The sequence below is a fragment of the Trachurus trachurus genome (assembly GCF_905171665.1).
Source record: "Trachurus trachurus genome assembly, chromosome: 9".
In the NCBI taxonomy this organism is placed as follows: Eukaryota; Metazoa; Chordata; class Actinopteri; order Carangiformes; family Carangidae; genus Trachurus; species Trachurus trachurus.
Window position 1 is genome coordinate 36,227,293 of NC_139895.1, and position 20,633 is coordinate 36,247,925.

The 20,633-nt window shown below is 43.4% G+C and overlaps 1 protein-coding gene across 1 annotated transcript in view; it reads right to left on the bottom strand.

Moving 5' to 3' along the window:
- The window catches only part of gnb1l (guanine nucleotide binding protein (G protein), beta polypeptide 1-like), a 28,315-nt gene that overhangs the window by 2,979 nt on the left and 4,703 nt on the right, over window positions 1–20,633 (bottom strand). Inside the window, exons 2-6 of the mRNA XM_083978505.1 lie at window positions 17,041–17,212; window positions 16,098–16,223; window positions 15,845–16,007; window positions 11,607–11,699; window positions 4,202–4,417 (exon numbers count right to left, since the gene is read on the bottom strand). Of these exons, the coding sequence (XP_083834631.1) occupies window positions 4,202–4,417; window positions 11,607–11,699; window positions 15,845–16,007; window positions 16,098–16,223; window positions 17,041–17,150 (708 nt within the window). The 5' untranslated portion in view covers window positions 17,151–17,212. The remainder of the gene's footprint in view (window positions 1–4,201; window positions 4,418–11,606; window positions 11,700–15,844; window positions 16,008–16,097; window positions 16,224–17,040; window positions 17,213–20,633) is intronic.

Here is a 20,633-nt window from a genome sequence, read left to right on the forward strand (position 1 = left end):
TTAATTGTTGCCTTTTTGTTATTATTGAGAATGAATGAGACTTTACAGGCTGAGTGAGTAATCTGTTCCCTCAGGGAATAATCAACAGATTAATGGAAAACAAAATGACAGTTTAGCTGCAGCCCTTGAAAATCTTCTTGTTTTCTAAAAAAGGAAAACTGTCTAAATTATACTGTCATTAATGTAGTATATTCCAGCAACAGTGAGAGCTCCACTGCTGCTGAATGAATAGAGAGAAAGTAGTGCTGACTTCCAGCGCTGCCATTAACCAGGTCTCAGTCTGTAATGAAATCCATTAGCTCTAACCGGGGAGTCTTGGCTCGTGTTATTGGACGCCCCATTTTTCCTCCTATTGCTTCCTTGCTATCTCATCATGGACAAAATCCATCTTTGGGCCTCATCATTCATTTCTCTGTTGTTTGAACACTCCTTCCTGGCCTGTGTTACAGCACACACACACACACACACACACACACACACACACACACACACACACACACACACACACACACACACACACACACACACACACACACACACACACACACACACACACACACACACACACACACACACAGCAGGCCTGCTGTCTTAACGCCAGCTTTCTCAGCTGTCAGGAGGCTACCAGCTCTGCTCAGCAGCTGGACCCACAAGACTTTGCTGTGGATCTCTGACAGATCCAACACAAACTCACACTTCGGGATCCTCTTTTGTAGCATCTCACCGACAGAGGAGACGTTCAAAAGGAACGTCCACTTGGCACATTTCATTCAAGGCCTCGCCGCGCTCCTCTCCCCGTCTTTCCTGTCAGACTTGGCACCGATCTCTGCGTTCACGCTGATTTACTGAAACGTCCCATCATCGCTCACTCACTCGAGCCTAGCGGCCGGGAGCCTTTTTTCGCAGGTATTTTCTGACACACCCTGTCCCTGAATCACACTTGGCAGCGGGAGATTACAGCCTTTTGTCACCTGGCCTGTCAGAGCCTGGCTCCGGCTGACAGGAGATGCATGTGTCAAACAAGCTCATTCAGAAAAAAAGAAAGAGGGGAGGTGTGTGTGTGTGTGTGTGTGTGTGTGTGGGGGGGGGGGGGGGGGGGGGGGGTCACTCGATAAAAAGAGCTATAATTTTTTATGACAACCAGCTTGGACGTACATTAGTCCCGGACCCGGCCATGCAGGTGGATGCTGGGGGGGGGGGAGTGAATATGATGAGCAGGACTCTCACCTGCAGAGAACTGTCATCGGTCTCAGCAACAGCTCGCACATGTCAGCCATGCTTGATTTGCGCTGCTAATCTTTCTGGTTCTCTACCTGCTTGTCTTTTTTTTCTGTCTCTCAGCCTGTGACCTCTTGTCTTTTTTTTCTTTCTCCCGGAGCGAGCCCGTCACCGCACATGTCAATACGTTTGAGCGGCCGCCTAAATATACGTCCATCTGGCTTAACGGCTTGTAAACCCTCACACCCACGCCCTCGTAGTCTCACCCTGACACATTCCCCAAAATGTATGCTAGGGGGGAAAGTAGAAGAAAAAAAAAAAAAAAAAGTGGCTGAAGAAGATGCTTCATTCATTACTATGAAAAGATCCGAGGCCAGCCAGGTCAAACAGCAGATAAAGGCCTCTGGGAGCCATGTGTAATACATTAATGTCCATTCCTGAGGCTATCTGTCTTTATCTGGCCTTGATAAGCTCACTTCACAGCCCTTCAGCTTCACTACATCACAACTGCTCTGCGTTGTGTCACCTTCTGTTTCCTCTCCATTTCACAAAAAAGCATCTATCTGCCCCTGCCAGCCAGCTCCAGCTCCAGCTCCACTGCACTGGACTGTATCAGGGGGGGTAATGTTGTGGGGAGCGGGATGCTGTGGCACTTCCAGCCTCCTCAGCCTTTATTGCAGCCTCCCACTGCGAACTACTGTTCCCTTTACTGCAGATGTGTTTTTTGTTTGGTTAAGGGGCCTCCGAGGTTTTGATATTTTTATTACCTCTCACAGGTTGTCCGTCAGGGCCGGTGGGGGGGGGGGGGGGGGGGGGGGGGGGGGCTGGGTCCGCCACCCGGCATCTGCCCCCGCCCCCCTCGCTACTGCCACACAAAAATACTTTTGTGGGAAGAACTGAGGATAGCTGTCTGGACGTCACACTGAGCTGCACTTCAGGATAATTTAAAAGCCCCCGCTGGATAGTTTCCCTCTCCTTGTGCTTTTTTCCTGTCATCCTCATCCTGGATTACATGCTGAATCAATATTTTGTTGCTTGAGCAAAATAAACCAAATAACCACTCTCCTCCTGTTTTTGGTATATTGAATCAAATCCTTTGGAGTGTTTTTCTAGACGCATTTTCAGGGTGGAAAAAAAAAAAAAAGGCCCTTTGCAAATATTTCTAATTCAAGCATTCATTTGTAAAAAGCCTAGGAAAGAATAATACCCCTTCTCTCTGAGCAGGAGTGTCCTATATCAGCCTCAGCCCCCCCCACCCCACTCCCCCCCCTCTGATTCATGGGGGTTGGCTGAAAAATGGGAGCATTCCCTTTTGCTCATGAAATCAAGAGAAAATACAGCTACAAATGAGGCGTTAAGTCTCTGAAGCGTTGGCTGTTATGTAAAATGAATTATGGTAGAAAAGCTGATGTGATCTCTTTTGGTGTGGCAGGAGACTGTTTGGACTCCTCCCAAGTATTAATGTGTGACAGAACCTGCAGGCACTGTGTAACTAACTAGGTAAGTATGTGGTTTGTTGTATTAGCTGATAGACACCTGAGTACTTAACTGCATGTTCACATTTTCTTTTCATTTTTTTAAACTACTAATGCACTTTAATCAACTTTTAAAAGTTTTGAACAGTTTCTTTTTTAACCTGCTACTATATGTCTACATTCCAGTATCTGACTTCCTGAAACAGATCAGTATGGACAGAGATAAATGTCATGGTTGTACTATGAGAAGTAAAAATGTGATTTTGTCATGTGATTTATCCAGAATCACAGCAGCCATTCTCCAGACCTAATGTGTGACCATGTCAGTGTGTGTGTGTGTGTGTGTATATGGGTGGTTAGACTCTGGAGTGACAGCCCCAGCTCGGCCCTTGGCCCCTGGCCCTGCCAACACTGTGTAACCAGCAGCTGATTTATGGCCCCTGGAGCCCCGCTGAGCCTCTTCCTCTTTGGCCCCTGATGTTTTCCAAGCGAGTTTAGAGAAAGGCAACACTCTTCTCCTCCCATCTCCTTCATTACATTTTTTAAATACTATTTTATGGCATTCAGCAACAATTAGTTAGCAGGGAGAAAGTTCAGGACCTCTCTATAATTAATGATTTCAGAATAATTGCAAGCCAAACTGGGGTACCTGTACCCATGAGGGTACTACTGCTGTTGTGATTTGAGTAAAAAATATTACATGCTACAACAGACAATACAATAGTTTGAAATAATAGATAAAAAAGTGTTTTTCAACCTTGGGGTCGGGACCCCATGTGAGGTCGCCTGGAATTCAAATGCGGTCACCTGAAATGTCTAGTAATTGATAAAAAAAAAAAAGAATACTGATAAAAATATTTATTTAAACTAATTATTATTCTTTTAAAAATGTGATTAAAAACACCACACACAATCTTAAACAACTGTATTCTATACTTTCACTTTCTCGAATATAATTTGAGTTTAAATAAAATGTAGCATATAAAAATATCTGAGCTCGTGCATCTTGATTGGCGGACTGCACGTGATCGCGGGGTTGCCAGAAACTTGTGATGTCAAAATGGGGTCACGAGCCAAAAAAGGTTGGGAACCACTGAGATTAATGGTCAGTTACCTAACAACACTGAATAAAAATATATTGCTAAACAAACAAAATAGTTATGTCGGCTAAAAGTAAAGAATTAAGCAATAGACATATATCTGCTAAAAAAAACTGTTGGAAAAAAATAGGAAAGAAAAATGTATTTCATAAATGTTTGAAATATCCAGTAGAATGAACCAAAAACTTGATCAAACCAAATAGACAGTTCAACTGTATTCAAAAATTGTGTTGTGTGTTAATAAAATGTCACACGTAAAAGTGTGAAGTAAAAACCAGTTCAATAATAATTCAATTGCAGATATGTGGAGGGTGTTGGGTGGTGCTGATGAAGGGCTGTGGTGGGGACAAAAAGTTTGGGAATCACTAAACTTCCTAACACCACTGTGTCCAAATCTGTTGTGCTGACCTGCAGGTTGTTGTGTCTGTCCAGCATCCAGGAGGAGAGCTTCTTCTCAGAGGAGCCTGATACGCCCCTCAGACGGTGGGGGTCAAAGGTCAGGCACATGACAGGTTCAGGGTGGGCTTTGGCTCGGCTCAGCGCCGACCTCTGGGTTACGTCCCACAGCAACAGGGAGCCGTCCTCGTATCCAGCCAACAGGAGAGGTCCGGGACCCGAGTCTGGCTGAGGGAGAGAGGGAGGATGATAAGAGAAGAAGAGGAGGAGGGAGGGAGAGGAGGAGGGAGGGAGGGAGGGATGGGAAGTGGGAAGTGGGAGCACGGAGAGCAGCGGGGGTAAGATGTGAGATGAGAGCCGTGCAGTCAAAACCACAGAAACCGCCGCGTGATGCTGGAAGCCGAGCGGAGCAGAGGTTATCGTCCTGGAAGCTCCCGCTGACACTCAGAGAGAAGCCGTGGGCTCCATTCGTCAGCCGGCTGCTCTCTCTGTCCAGCACTCCATTACACCACTCCTCACTTTGCTCCTCATCCATATCACTGAGCCACAGACGTCACGGCCTCCAACCCGTAAATACAGTCAAGTCACATGCTCTTCCTTCTGAAGCTGACTTTTCATTTAGATTTGATTTTGTTTTTTGTTTTTTTACTTCTTCTTCTTTGACATGATAATGATTTGCCTCTGTTACTTTACAGACTTCTGTCTGGTGCTGGTATTACCCACATGCTGACATGTGCAGTGCATTTTCTAAGACTGACCACAGAGAATTTGCAGGTTTTTGCAAAACAACTTAACTTAAAGAAAATATTCTTTTAGTAAAAGTGGGTGAGGATGACAAAAATACCATACTGTGATTCATTTTGCCAATATTATGATTGCACTTTAGGTCACAATTTCAGTTGGAATTCATTTTCGTATTTCATGTCACTGAGAAAAATATTAAAATTATGATGTTTTTTGTAGGGGTGGAAGACAATTTACCTGAGCAGTATATTTTTTGAGTGTCTGTACCTGACTTTAATTATTTTTTTAGACACTTTATAGACTCCACCACATGTCTATGAAGTACACTTTAAAGAAGAGCTTTTAGCCAGCGAAACAAATTCTCTTTTATTTTGAAAGGATTCAAGCACAACAGGAGAATAACCAATCTCAACCAATGTCAGTCACGCTGGTCCGGCTCAGTCTGAACCTGTCCTAAAAATGCGACGTTAGGTAAAGATGAAGATTTATCACTACAGCACTATGGACCGATGATTTCAACTCCATGTCTGAAGTTTGAGAAATAAAGAAAGATGCATTTTGTTATAAATGTCTGTGTTTAGCATGACAAGAAGTATGAAAATAGCTTTTTTTTTATGGATAAAGGTTTTGCATCATATTTGATTCGATACAAGCTTTTTCTACAGAGAGTCAGATAATTCAGTGGGTTGTTTCAGAGTAATTATGGTCTGTAAATTACTCTATAGAACAAGACTAAACACTAGAATAGATTATTTACAACTCCGGCCCACGGTGTCTCTGTAGCACCAAAACACTTACTCTGTGATCTGTAACATGGTTCAGAAAAAGAAATCCAGCACTTTGCCATATTGAAATTTCCAGAAAAGTTTGATAAATTGTTCAGTCAAAGATGATATAATCTGACACAGTGAGGTACAAGATTAGGAGTGCAGCAACACATTTTTTTCAAATTATCTTCATCTCTAATTATTGTTTTTATTTTGTTTTGACTATTTGGTTTAAATACTGTTTTCAATTTGTTTCTTATCTGTTTTAAGCACACAAAAAACTGTCTGGATAAACTGATAAACTGTCTCACACTGGAGAAACTTGATCCTGAGGTTGTTTTGTTGATGAGTGACTTAAATTATTAATTATTGCATTATGTAGATTTTGTCAATCAACTGTTTCAGCTCTACACACCTCATACTTGCACACAAATGCACCAACACTGCACTATCGTCCTAATTCAGCCCCGTTTAACCCCGGGGCTGAGCAGATCCAGGACTCAGCACTGGTGAATCCATCAGAGTAAATCTGTCAAATCACATGAAATCCACAAACAGGCATCAGACACAGAACCTAGACCATAATTCCTCCATTAAATACATAAACATCCAGATTCAAGCACAGAGTGATGCAGACACATAAAAAAGGGAGAAGAAAGTATCACATTTAAAGAGAGCGATCAGGCGGTAGCTCTCCTCCCCAGGCAGAGATAAACCCTCGTGCTTCTTCTAAATGAGTGTGTGTGATCAGACGGGCGCTGAGGTTGTGTGGACATATACAGTGAGCATGTAAATCACTTTAACTGCACAAAGGTGAGCTGATAAAACCCTGCAGGCTGCATATGTCTTCACACTGCTGCAGGGTAGAGACAGGGGGGGGGGGGGACTGGTTGATGGAACCTCCATCCTGCTCTCCAGAAATCCCACAATTCCTCAGTGTGCCACGCTGTTCCACTACTTTGAACTCACGTCTCTGCATCCACAGTATTAAATAATGATTTGACTCTGGATTTCCAGCACAGATACACACTTTGCGCTGATTCGTGCCTGACTTTAAAAAGCACGGTGCCCTACAGATCCGAGGATGGAAAGAAATTTTTTCCATATGTGCATGGGGAGGGGGCATGTCTGCCATTTTTTCATCCATCTTAAAGTCCTCTTCTCACTTAACGCTCGATATTTCTCCTCTTTCAGCTTGAAACAAATTATAGACAGAGTCGTGTATTCCTTCCAAACACATCAGCGAGGACGAACACTAAGGGATTATGAAAACAAATAAAAACAAGTGAAAATCAGTGGCCCCTGCTTGCCGGCAGGGCCCGGGCTAAGCGTTCCAGGCTTGGGGCCCACTGTTTCACTTAAGTGTAGGACCTCCTTGATTGATGATGTCATGGGTCAGAGGTCGGGGAACCCTGGGTAGACACCTAATTCATTATATCCTCCACAGGCCTTTCTACAAGAGGGCTCTCTGCTGGAGTGGGGCTGGGGCTCTGGGAGGAGATTCATCACCACAAACAGCTGGAGAGACAGATGGATGGAGGCTGGAGAGGAGGACCAGAGCAGTGACACCAGGTCTCCACTGGCCTGTTAACAGTCATGTGATCTCTGACATTTTGCATGCAACACACTGAAGTACAATGACAGGATAATACCTGTGCACATAGTGTACTTTGACGATGTCATTCTCTCATTTTATTTACGATATCATTGGATCACTATTAACTATTTCAGGCTTTTATGCTGTTTGTTGATTTAAAGGTGTACAGAAAATAAAAATGAATTTGATTCCACTCTGGGTCATAAAATTAGTGTAATAATAACTCATCTATCAGACGATGGAGCCCAAACTTTGTGCAAAATTCTATTTTTGAGTAAATCCAGGATGAAAGTGGGGTAGTTTTTTTCGCATTGGATAATGCAGGCGCACAAATTATGTGTCATGTTGCTCACGATTCATCAACCAGTGATATTGGATCTGTCATCCGTCAATCAAACGTCTGAGACAACACACACACACCGAGCTCGGTCTCGCCTCAAACATTGAATATCCCGCCCGCTCGATAACAACCAATCAAATTTGTTTCGGGTAAACTCATGCGGCAACTCATGGAAACTCGCGCGACAAACGGCCATTTCTGAACACCTTTAACTATTTCAGGCTTTTATGCCGTTCGTTGATTTAATGGCATACAATATGTTGGAGCTGGTTAACCAATAAAATAATCAATTTCTTTCCATTGATCTGCTTCATGCACAATTTGAAATTGCAAACTTGAAAACAAGCAACAGAAACACACAACAACATCCAATAAAAATGTACCGTATATGCTCATGAGGCTCATGAGTATTTGACAAACAATATTGCAGAAAATTGAAATGGAAACACTTTTTCTCACATTCAGGCCTCTGAGCCTGCTGTTTCATCATGAAACCAGTACAAACTGAGGGGCAGAGTGTTGAGAATCCATCATCTCATCAACTCAGTGGAAACACAAACACTACTAATTGTGGTTTGTCAGCGCTAAAAAATATTAATCATAAAAAAATATATATTGTGCAAAACTTTCTCTCTTCTTCTAAAACAAATCACAAGGGAGGTTTAAAATCCTGTTGCTGAGTTGCAATAAAAACTTCACTGACCCATTAGAGACACTAACAGGCTCTAACAAACAGAGATATGATCATAATGACAACTGAATTATTACTTTCAAATGAACATTAATTCCTAAATTATGTACAAGGGTCTGGATTAATTCAGTTTAGCTGCAGTTACTAAAACTGTATTGAGCGTTTTAACTGTGGATCATTTATCTGGGCTAACAAAGCTTACCATAATAAAAACATTAAGCATCCATATCTTTGCTACGCTGCTCCTCACTAATATGACATGATTATCATGATTAAACATCATAGATCCACAATAACAACACAGACTGACAGACTCTCAGTCCCTGTTCAGTCACATTCAGTGTGAACTACAGGAAAAGCCACAGTGAAAACAGTGTCTCACTGTGCATTGTTTCTGTGGCTGTCCTCGTTGAAGTGCCAGGCTAAACCTACAGCGCCTTGGAAAATGAAGCAGATTTCCCTGGGCTGTTGGGAACAGTCTTGTGGCATGGCTACGAAATGAAAGAAGACATCATTATCTATAATTATAATTATTATATAGTATAAGTGATAGTGAAGAAACTTGCCAGGTTTGCAGGGGGTGTGGGAAAAGCCCACGGCGTTTCATACAAACAAATTGTCTTTGCCCCAAGTGTTTCTCTCTTTGGTGTACTACAATCTGAGCCTTGTGACTTGTAGAACCATCTACAGGTACAAACCATACTTTTTTAATTTTGAAAAAAAGCACAATAGGTCATCTTTAAGAGTAATTTATTGCAATGTCCTGTATGACAAAGATTTTTACTCACTGAATCAAGTCATTATTAGTGGCTCAGTACTGTATATTGTTTTTATATCTATTCTCTCTTTCCTAGACAAATAACTAAGTCCAGTTGCTTTCGATTTAACCTCCTTTGAAATTCTCTATGCCCCATTTCTTTAGAGCTAGGGAGTTAAATCAAATATTTCAGTGCTGGAATACAGCCACAATATGATATTACAGCACTTCACAAACACATGCTGCTTACACTCTAGGCAAGGCAAGGCAATTTTATAACAACATCCTCTGCCTCTAGTCTCCAGTCTTTGCGTTGCATGGTTTGTTGTGAGCAGCTGGGTGTACTGTGGTATCTATAGGTGGGCATGGGCCATGCTATACTGATATATTGTAAATATGAATGTAAATGTTATTTTATTCTTTATCTAGTGGGGATTTTATCATCTGGCCTGGAGCAACAGCTGAATATTAAACTTAAGGTCCATCAATGAGCGTGATACAGCAAAAATAATGAATGAGTAAAATCTGTAATGAGAGAGAAAAGCGGTATCTCGAATACAGTGCATTCTTTATTCTGCAAAAACTTCTTTGTCATTTATTTATGTGGTGAGTTCCCCAGAAACAGCTTGTTTGCTGATGTGGCCGCCGCAGGCCCCAGGCAGGCACTGCTTCCACATAAGGAACCAATCGTTTCCTCCGGTTTTCGACCCGGTCCGCCATGATGTCATGGCCACGAGGCAGCAAGGTGATGAGCTGAGAGTGATGGATATCTGTATAGGAACATTTCCTTTCCCCCGCCAGCCTCTGTTCACATTAAAAGCCTTGCACATCATACATCAATACTGTCCCACTAGCCGAGCCCTATGTCTCTGCACCAGTCAAAACCCACATGTGGAGGCACTTTCTGCCTCCGCGTCCGCTCTATTGTCTCGCCGCTTCACAGCCAATCAGATTGAGAGAAATCAGATAGCGAGCTCTGTCACCTTTCAGTCATAACTCACCATTTGAACCAAAGGCTGGGTGGGATTTAGCCGAATTGAGAGTAAAGTGAAGTTTAACACTGCGTTTAATCTGTTCCATAAACTCCAACAGAGAGGGCTTACAGGCCCACGATAAATCTGTTGGTGAGTCTGTCATGGAAATAATGGAGGATAATCACTTCTCGTCTCAACTGTGGGGAGAAAAGAGGGAGGGATGGCGAGAGGAGAGACGGAGAGGAGTTAATTGCCAGCGGCTTCTTCCTGGAAGTGTGTGTGTGTGACGGAGAAGACAGGGTGGAGAGAGGGGAAGACGGTGCGAGCCGCTGCCTCCTGCCGTGCGAGGTGAAGGAAACAGTGGGTAGTGTATGAGCATTTGATGCCAAAGACAAGATGAGCCATTTTTCTCTCCTGACTGACAGACAGAATGCGTTTCCAAATTCCCTGTGTGTGTGCGTGTCAGAGACGGCGCACACACACACACACACACACACAGGGTTGTCTTGCCTTTTCCCACCGAGCTGGACGTCCCGAGCCGCTCAGTCAGTCTGACAGATGAACATGCCTCGGCCTTGAAAGGAATCAGCCTGGAATGATTTAGAATCACCTGGGCCCACGGCTTTGAAGTCAGACAGCTGCCTGTGCCGTATTACAATGATATTATATAATTTATAATGATATAATTGATCATTATGTTTCCTGGCACTCAACGCTGAACCAGCATCGCTTCATAAATCAGATGATGAAAGGTGGGTGGAACAGCGAAATCAAAGGGGAAGAAGGAAAAACACAAACAGAGTGTCAGTCTGCACTGAGAGACTCACTAACATGTCTACATGTCTCTATAATAAAATCACAAACACAATCTCACCTCCATGGTTTTGTGCTCGACTTATTAAAAGGATCTCTAATTAGTTGTTACAGGAACACAGAGCTGAATGTGCGCAGGCCGCCGGCTCCCCTCGCTCTCCTCCAGTCCTCCTCTGAGCTTTGATTTCTGTTGCCTGTAAACTGCACAGCCCATAAAATGTATTCAAACCATCCTGTGTTCAGCGCGAGCCTCAAACCCCTGCTCCGTCCCTCCGCCCCCAAACGCGAAGAGTTAATAATTAACCGTGAAAATAATTACAGGCTCTCGTTAATGGCTGGAAAATAAAACATTCGACGGCATTTCCAAAACAGAGAGCAAACCTTTTCTTTCTTTTTTTTTTGCCCAGATCAGATTGGATGTAGCGCTGCAGGCTGATATATGGCTGTGAACCCCCGGCCCTTCCAAACGCTCTAATTACAGAGTTGGGACTTGCTGCCAGCTGAGAAGAAACGTTTTGGAAAAATGGGCCCAGGACGAGTTGTTGGGTTATAAATCATGTGCCACATCTCACATCTGCATTTTTGTTGACTTTCCATATCATTGTATCTTGTTATGGGATGCCAGCCAATCAGGAGAAGGCAGGTAGGTCTAGATTAAATAGCACTTAAAAAGGCAGCAAGGTGAACTCACGGAACTATTAAAATGAGACTTGAGGCGACTGCCTGGTGCTTACCTGCCACAGTTTGATACACATGACCATCCCCAGTTTGGTGTCTGGTACCAGGCTGCAGACTGGAGTCTTACTGGGCAGCTCCATGACCTGGATCTGCAGAGAAAACATGACAATTAGATCTTACAGCTTAGTAGAGGCAGCTCAGCCTGATACTTCCTACATGCTGGCAGCTCTGTGAAGCTCCACTAAGGCACTGGGTTATTGTGTCAGTGTGATATTACTTTCTGGTTAGTGGGACATACAGTGTAGATGGTAATATAAGTCTGTGTTTGATCTTAAAGGGATAGTTCAACATTTTGGCAAATTTGCCTATTGTCATAATACCTATAGTCATAGGTGTAGGTTCATTACCTTTAATTATTGGTGCATGTTGTTTTGAGATCTGCAAGGCAGAGATGCAAGCTGCTCAGTGAACACAATGGAGGTGAATGGTACAGGTCCTCTGTCCCTCAATACTCATCAAATTCACAATCCAACAACTCCAAAACGCTCTCGTGGAGAAGCTGTGACCTGCACATTCACCACACGATGAAATAATCATTGTTTTCTGAGTTGTTTTTGACGCAAATGACGCCGGAACAACATTCCAGACATGATGGGTCATTTCAAAAGCACAAGCTGTTCCGAGTATTTGCTTAATGTGTTGTAATGTTACATAATTATACATGATTATTTCATAGCATGGCGAATGTGCAGGTCATGCACCGATAATTAAAGGTAATGAATCTACTCCTATGACTATAGGGATTATGGCAATTGGTGAATTTGCCAAAATGTTGAACTACCCCTTAAACTAAAGGAGTGTGCATTTTATCTTTCACAATAAAAAATAAGGATATGTCATCAGGACACCTCAAAATGTCTTTACACAATGTGTGTGTCTCTGCTACAACTGTGACATTTAACCAGGTAAGTGAAAATTTTGACCATTTGGTGGGACTAGACAAAAGCTGTGAGGATCAACACATTCAGAAGGCTTCATCCACTGCGATCCATGGATTTCTGTACACAATGTCTTTGCAGCCCGTCTGTCTTGTTACGATCTATCACCCACTACTAAGGGCGGCTAAAAAGAGTTTACCGTGCGTCAACATGCTGAACTTTTTCATGCGTGTCTGTTTTCATTATTGAGATTGAGAAGTCACAAACACACAAATTGCAGTCCTTCACATACATGTCTACGAGCCGTTTGCCAAGTCATGATTTGCTTGTTTCCTGAATTCGAATAACAAATCTGCAGCCGGAAATCTGTTACAGTGGTTCAGGACCTCCGCGGATCACAGTGCCTCCAACCAGCAGTGCAGCGCAATCCATCAGTGCGGAGCAGCCGCACCACTGTCTATAATAAATCCTGCTAAAGTCCGACCCCGGCGACATTCGTGGTGCTTTCCTGCACACGTTGGCACTGATTCTGATAAAATACACAGCCTAATGAAGCCAGTAATAAAGTGCGCGCCTGTGTGTGTGTGTTTTTGACTTCCTCTGCGCTGATGATCTGCATATTCATCCTCATTAGGGCTCAGATTAAACAGCCCTTTAAGGGAGTGATCTGTATTTTAGCGCTGGGCCACATCTGTCCTGTGTGTTTACCTCTGCGTGCCTGACAAAGAGGGCTTTTTAAAAACCTCTCTGTGCCTCAGGTGATAACTGCTCTTGTGTGGCATCATGTTGCCCATCAATAAAACACCCACACTGTTAGGTCATTTCAGGAATCTCACTGTGAGCAGTAAACAGACATAAACACCAGAAATGTCTCACAAAGGCAACTAAATGTTGGGCCTACATACTGCTTACACCAGTTGTGGTAAGTGTATGCATTGTTTCTGGTGGGGGATTCGTTTAAGTGGGTGTTTGATTTGCAGATAGACGATAAGAATCTGTCTTGGCCAGTTATGTCTGAGGAATGGCTTTTGGGGGAGACAAGATGACAAAATCGACTGTGACTTGATTTGGTCTACCTTTCACGGGTGTGTGTGTGTGTGTGTGTGTTCCTGTCTGTCCGTGTCTGTTGGGACAATGGCATTATTGAGGTGCTGGGAGTCACAGGCGCCCTGATGCCTGGCCTGCTGGACTGGGGTTAGCAGAGGCACGTTTGGCTGGATCAGGTGACCGCTCTGTCCCTTTCAAGTGTGGCTCCTCCGCGGTGGAACAAGTAACATGAATCTGGAGGCAATAAAAGATGGCTGAATCGCTGGCTGCCCTCTCCTCATCCTGCTTGCTCCGCTCAGACACTGGCTCCACACAAAGCCGTACAGACCTGTGGGCGTTGAGTATTAACTAAGAGACGGACTGAATGTGATTTTGTTCCAGTGCACAGCCTCATCAAGCCTGGGAAACGTCTGCGTAACAGCCACAGGTCAGTCCACTCACAAGTGTCATCAGCAGTGATGGGAATATCGGTGTTATAAAATAACAGCGCCACGTTTTTCAGTAACGAATAATCAAAAAAGTTACCGTTTCCTCCGTTATAATGCCGTTACCATTACTGACAATAAAATGCGGCGTTACTTGACTCAAGAAGTCCTGTTAAAAAATAATAATTCACCCACTTAAAGGGATAGTTCATCATTTTGGCAAATTGGCCCATTGCCATAATCCCTATAGCACATTCACCACGCTATGAGATAATAACGGAACGTTACGAGACGGAGTTGTTTTCGAGGCAAAAGCAGAGACTGCATGCTGAAAAACTGCCCCTGAAGGCAACGCGCATCAGTGGTTTTGCATTAATTTACCTCTAAAACAACTCTGTCTTGTAATGTTCTGTTATTATCTCATAGCGTGGTGAATGTGCAGGTCTCAACTTGTCCACCAGAGCGTTTTGGAGTTGTTGGATTGTGTATTTGATGAGTTTGCTGAGGGAAACCAAGAAATCCCGTTAGCCTCCGTAGCGTAGCTCTGAGCAGCTCACGGCTCTGCTCCACCATTCTAAAAATAGCTTGAACTATCCCTTTAAGTGCACGTTATGTACACATTTTGTTCAGTCTATCAACTGGTCAGAAAAAAGCAGTTTATCTGGAACTAACCAACTCACTCAGTATTGCTGTGTGGGAGGTTAAACGGGAGGTTAGGGGGGTGAGACCAAGTAATTTGACATATTTGAGCATTTTATAAAAAGTAATGCAATAGTTACTTTTCCATAATTAGTTCCTTTTATAATGTAATAACTCAGTTACTTTTGGGGGAAAGTAACGGGTAATGTGCTCAACACTGGTCATAAATTAGAGGAGTTTTACAAGCTGCAACATATAAAAAACACAACTCCACTTGTCTCTCCTCACCTACACAGAGACATCAGCTGCTCTGGACAAAAGCATTCACTGAATGGCATGTTACCAGCCACAGCCAGAATTAACTAACATTTAGCTGGTGCCCTGGTATTAAGTTCCTATCAACGAGCACGCTGACTCATGACATGGCAGGTTTGTTAACGATGCTGTTTAGATTCTGTGTGACAGCTCCTGGCTGCAAACTAGGTGCTCACATGTCACGTCCACTCACGACACGTTCACTGACCACTGGCTAAAAATATTGTCTCGGACACCCGATTGAATTCAAACCATTTCACATACAAACATGGATCAGATCACACGCAAAACATCCGTGTGGAAAATGATGACAGGATAAAGGAATATGTCTTTAATATGATTTAAGCAAACACACTGCACAGACTCACACAACCATTATTCACTGTATTTGCATTATTTCGTTTGTCTGTGTTGAGTTCTTTCTTTTTCTTTTTTTACTTAATTACCCAACATTTTACTTAGTTCCATCTGTTTTATTCTTTTCTATTGACAATAAAGTTGACTTTGAAGCCCAAAGTTTACCGATAGATGTTGAGCGTTTAAAGTCAAACCTGTAAACTGCGAACAGCAAGTCTGGTCATGTTCAGTTTGGAATTTTTTATATTCAAGTGAGACTGTTAAATCTGTTAAAGCAACCTCCTGCCAGCAATTCATTCAGATGTTTGCTCCTGCTGCATATTTCACCACATTTGAGTTGAAAACATTCCATAAACGTATAAAGTTTAAAATCCAGTGTTAACAAGAGTTTGAAATGCAACATTTTCCCAGAAGTACATGCATTCAATACATATATGAAGAATACGATCATTTCATGCATTTTTGCCTGCATTAATCTGGGAGGCAGGGTACAAAATGAATTGGTCACTATTTCAATAGAAATGGGCTTGAGGACCCATACCCACACACACACACACACACACTATGTCTCACCTCCTCTGTCTGTTGCCCGGCAAAAGCCAGTAGGTAGTCTCCAGGCCTCGTCTCCAGCAGGGAACACTGACAGAATCCAACGCTGCCGGTCCACACCGAGTCCACCGCCTCGCTACGACCTTCTCTCAGGTCCCACTGACAGACCTGCATGTCCCGTCCCTGACTGCTCCACCGAGAAAGAAAGAAACAAGAGTTTTTATACACCAGTGTGAGTAGTGAGAAGCTGTAAGACCAAAACATTGGTTATCCTGACCTGATGAGGGCATCTCTGGACTGCAGTGTGCTGAGCCAGATCACCGAGTTACCAGAATGACCTTCTACGATCTTCTCAGGTCTCCTGCTGTTCAGGTTCCAGATGTGGATGGCACCCTTCCCTGACCTGCAAAACCCAACAGGATGATTTCTGATAGCTGTTTAAAATTATACAGTAAAAACAGTGCGTCAATCAACACAACCTTTGATGTGTGGACATTTAAAATAGCTCATGTTGCACTGTTGCCTCATTCAAACACTCAAACACATCACCTGAGGTGAATCCTGATGACTAATCAGCCTGTGTACCAGTATGTGTCCTGGATGATGACTTGATAAAGCACTTGAATAGTCAAGTGTGTTAATGTAGTGACAGAGAAAGAAAGAAAGAAAGAAAGAAAGAAAGAAAGAAAGAAAGAAAGAAAGAAAGAAAGAAAGAAAGAAAGAAAGAAAGAAAGAAAGAAAGAAAGAAAGAAAGAGAAATAAAGAAAGAAAGAAAGAATGTTTCTTTATTGTTATTGTTGTGTACATACCACAAAATATATAGCACTCAGTTAAAAAAAAAAGGGGGGGGGGGGGGGCTCAGCTATAAAGCAGAAAGAAAATGAGGTAATCCAACAGTAAGAGAGGCACAGTGGCACACACACACACACACACACACACACACACACACAACATTCACCCACTGGACACACATCCACACACTATCTTATGTAAAGTAAATACATAATAAAAAGTGCATTGACTGACTGTATGGCAGCATGAACATAGACACAGCCACACTGGCTGTTACATGTTACCGTTTGTTATGTGTTGCTTTTTAGTGCAGAGTTCAATGTTGTGATGAACAACTGTTCAACAGTCTGGTGATGCGTGTTAATGGACCGGTACCGTCACTGTTGGAGGAAGATGAAGTCTCATATGAGTTCAGATAAATAACTCACCCAGAAAACAGGAGGGGAGGGTCCTCTCCGTGGCAGCTAAAGTGGAGGGTGTTGAGGGGCCCACCAGCCCCCCTCAGGGTGTAGATGGGGGATGGAGCAGGACGAGACATCCCTGGGTCCAGCAATCAATGTATGGATGGAAGGGGGTCCCAAATGAGCATCATTACAGCTACTGGAACACACGACAACAACAGAGAGGAGAGATACAGTATGAGTCACATCTCCATGACTGTGCTGCTCCTGCAGGAGAGATATCTGCTCCATTACATTCTGCTTCATGTGGCTCTTTCAGGGGAAATGCAACACAATGAGTGAGGCGTAAACTTAAAGGGACAGTTCAACATTTTGGCAAATTGACCCATTGCCATAATCCCTATAGTCATAGCAGTAGGTCTGTTACCTTTAATTGTTGGTGCAAGCTATTTTTAGAATGGCGGAGCAGAGCGGCGAGCTGCTCAGAGCTACACTACGGAGGCTCATGGGATTTCTTGGTTTCCGTCATCAAACTCATCAAATACACAATCCAACAACTCCACAACACTCTTGTGGACAAGTTGTGACCTGCACATTCACCACGCTACGAGACAGAGTTGTTTTCGAGGTAAATTCATGCAAAATCGCTGATGCGCCATCCCATTGGAGGCAGTTTTTCGGCAAGCAGTCTCTGCATTTGAGGGAAACCAAGAAATTCCATGAGCCTCCGTAGCGTAGCTCTGAGCAGCTCTGCTCCGCCATTCTAAAAATAGCTTGCACCAACAATTAAAAACCTACTGCTAAGACTATGGGGATTATGGCAATGGGCCTATTTGCCAAAATGTTGAACTATTGTATCCCTTTAACAATCTCATTCTGTTTTTGCACAGTCAAGTCAGAGAGCAGCCCTACTTCACCTGGAAGCCCGTCTCCTCCACACAGCAGACAAGTTGTGTTTAATGCACTGTCTCTGTTTTCTCTATTGTCAGTGGCTACAAACCCTGTGGCTCTTTCTATCTCGTTTCTCTGTCTTCCTCTCTCTCTCTCTCCGCCTCTTCCTAGTCTACATGATAGCACCTCTCTTACTCAATACGTCATAAATCACAGCCTCTGACAGCATAATTACAGTAAACAGAGAGAGACTCGAGCACCTCACTCCTCTTGTGATCAACAGCCGTTGTCCCACAGGCAGAGGTAAGAGCCTGGGCTTTCATGTCATTTGTAGGCCGGGCAGCGGAGGAAACCCAACCAACCACAGGTATGCTACGAGGAAACAATGTGTCAACAATAAATTGCAGTATAATCACATGTGTGAGTGTCTGGATTTAGACGGCTAATATCCACCTTGTCATCCACTTTCTATACTGCTTTGCCTGGCTCCATGCCACTGACGGTTTGATCAACATTCAGTATCTTTAAATTAGACAATATAGAAAAGAGAAAATCCATGATGTCACATTCTATCTACTTTTGTGAGACTGTGGATGGAAAATGACTTTGAAAGCAGCAACCACCACAAAATGAAGTGAACAATTAAGCTAAAATGTAAATAAAAAGCGTTGCTGGTTTCACTGACTCACACCCCGAGGCTGGTAATTCCTCTCTTGCCACCCTGAAATTGTTGTTCTGCTCAGTTATCTGCAATAACATGTTCGCCAATCCTAAATATGACTTTGGAAAAGTAAAGTAGAAAACAAGTCTAAGGTTCTATCTGCTGGTTCTATCTACAGGTCCTCTGTGGAGACTCCTAGTAGCCCCCCAGCGTTTCTCTGTAGTCCCACCACACACACACACACACACACACACACACACACGCCAAACAACATGGAGATCATTTGAGTCTCAAACCATCCTCCTCCTCTGTCACTGTAAATATGCGAGCATGATGCCGATGTTAGCTCAAAGCAGGCGATGCACATTCCTGCTACCTCTTATTTGCCATTCTGCTGATCACTGCGGTAACACGCAAAGTAATGTGCGAAGGCAGGACGATGACTGCTGACGAGTAAACGATGCAGAATTGTCGACCGCGAAAAAACAAACAGCTTCGCACATGTTTTTTAGGAGAAAGGAGGAAATGCATCCGGCACGTTCAGCATGTTCAAGACTGACAGAGGGCTCCACACGGCACAGAATGATAACTACTGTATAGGTGGTGGACTGGTGGTTAATAAGCAGGACCCCCCCCCCTCCACACACACACACACACAATCACCCCCTCTTCTACTTTTACTTATCATAACCCTTGATCCCTGCAATCAGAGGAGGCTGAAACCGGAGCTCGAGGCATTCAGGAGCAGCTCATTTCACAAGGTTAGTGGTTAAATTGTCCATGTGAACCTGTGAAGCAGAGAGGTGGACCCCTGACCAGCCCACATAATGAAGGACACCACGCTGCAGTCAGAGGGACTGAAAGGACAGAGACCAGTGTTGGCCACCTTACTTTTAAAGTTTTTTTGTCTTTAATTGATCGTAGAGTCGAGTGTGACAGGGAATGGGGAGGCAGAGAGAGGGGGAATGACATGCAGCAAAGGGCTACCGGAGTCGGGATTCGTTCCGAAGACTATAGCCTCTGCATTTGGGGCGCCTGCTCTGCACACTGAGCTTAAAAAAAAAAAAAAAAGTGATTAGTCATAGTTACTTGGTACTTTCCCCCAAAAGTAAATGAGTAAGTAATGAGTTACTACAATTTAAAAGTAACTAATTACCAGGAAAAGTAACTATTGCGTTACTTTTCTATATAATGTTCAAATATGTCAATATTTGTTATATGTTAACATTATATGTTTGTAAATCTGGGATTAACCAACTCACTCAGTATTCCTCCGCATGGCAGGCTCGTCTGTGCGGAGGAATACTGAGTGAGTTGGTTCGTCCCAGAAAAACATTTCCCCTCCTGTCTCTCTCTCGACCATTAAACCAGAAAAAGCCCAAAAAAATATACTTAAAAAAAAAAAAGTAGTGCCGTGAGTGACGCCGTTTATTCATTAGGCCGTTATTTCCATCACTGATGGAGACACACCGTAGGCCAGAAGAGCATTATTATGGAGCATTATTTGCAAGTTTGCTACAAAAAGATTTCCTAACAACATTCCAAAATATACAAAATAAATAAAAAACAATATTTGGTTCATAATTTGAAAGGTCTTGACATTGCCCATTAAATATGACACATACTGTATGTCTGAACCAAGCCAGCCAGAAACCATTCAACCGACAACTGTACAAACTTGTTTTAGTGTGGTATGAAGAAAATGGCAAGCACCGTCAACAGTGGTTTTGTGAGGGTCTATGAGTTAAGCCGCTGCTCATGTGAACAGCTGGGTGAGACTGCATTCCTGAGCCACAGTCCTGGGCCTGTGTTGTAGTGTGACAGGGGGAAGCTCAGCCTGATAACAGGTGGATTAAGCGCTCCTCATTGTCCTTTAGCAGTGGGCCCGTATGGAGCTGTGTGAGTCACAGACGCAGCAGCGCTGGCACTGACTGTCACCGGGCCGGCGGCTGTAAAACTTCTCACTGCTAATCCCAGCTCGCTGTCAACTAAAGGACAATAGCAGGGGACGGTGACGGAGATGTCACTTTACAAGGACTCCAAGTCTGAGAAACCAAGACGAGTGTAA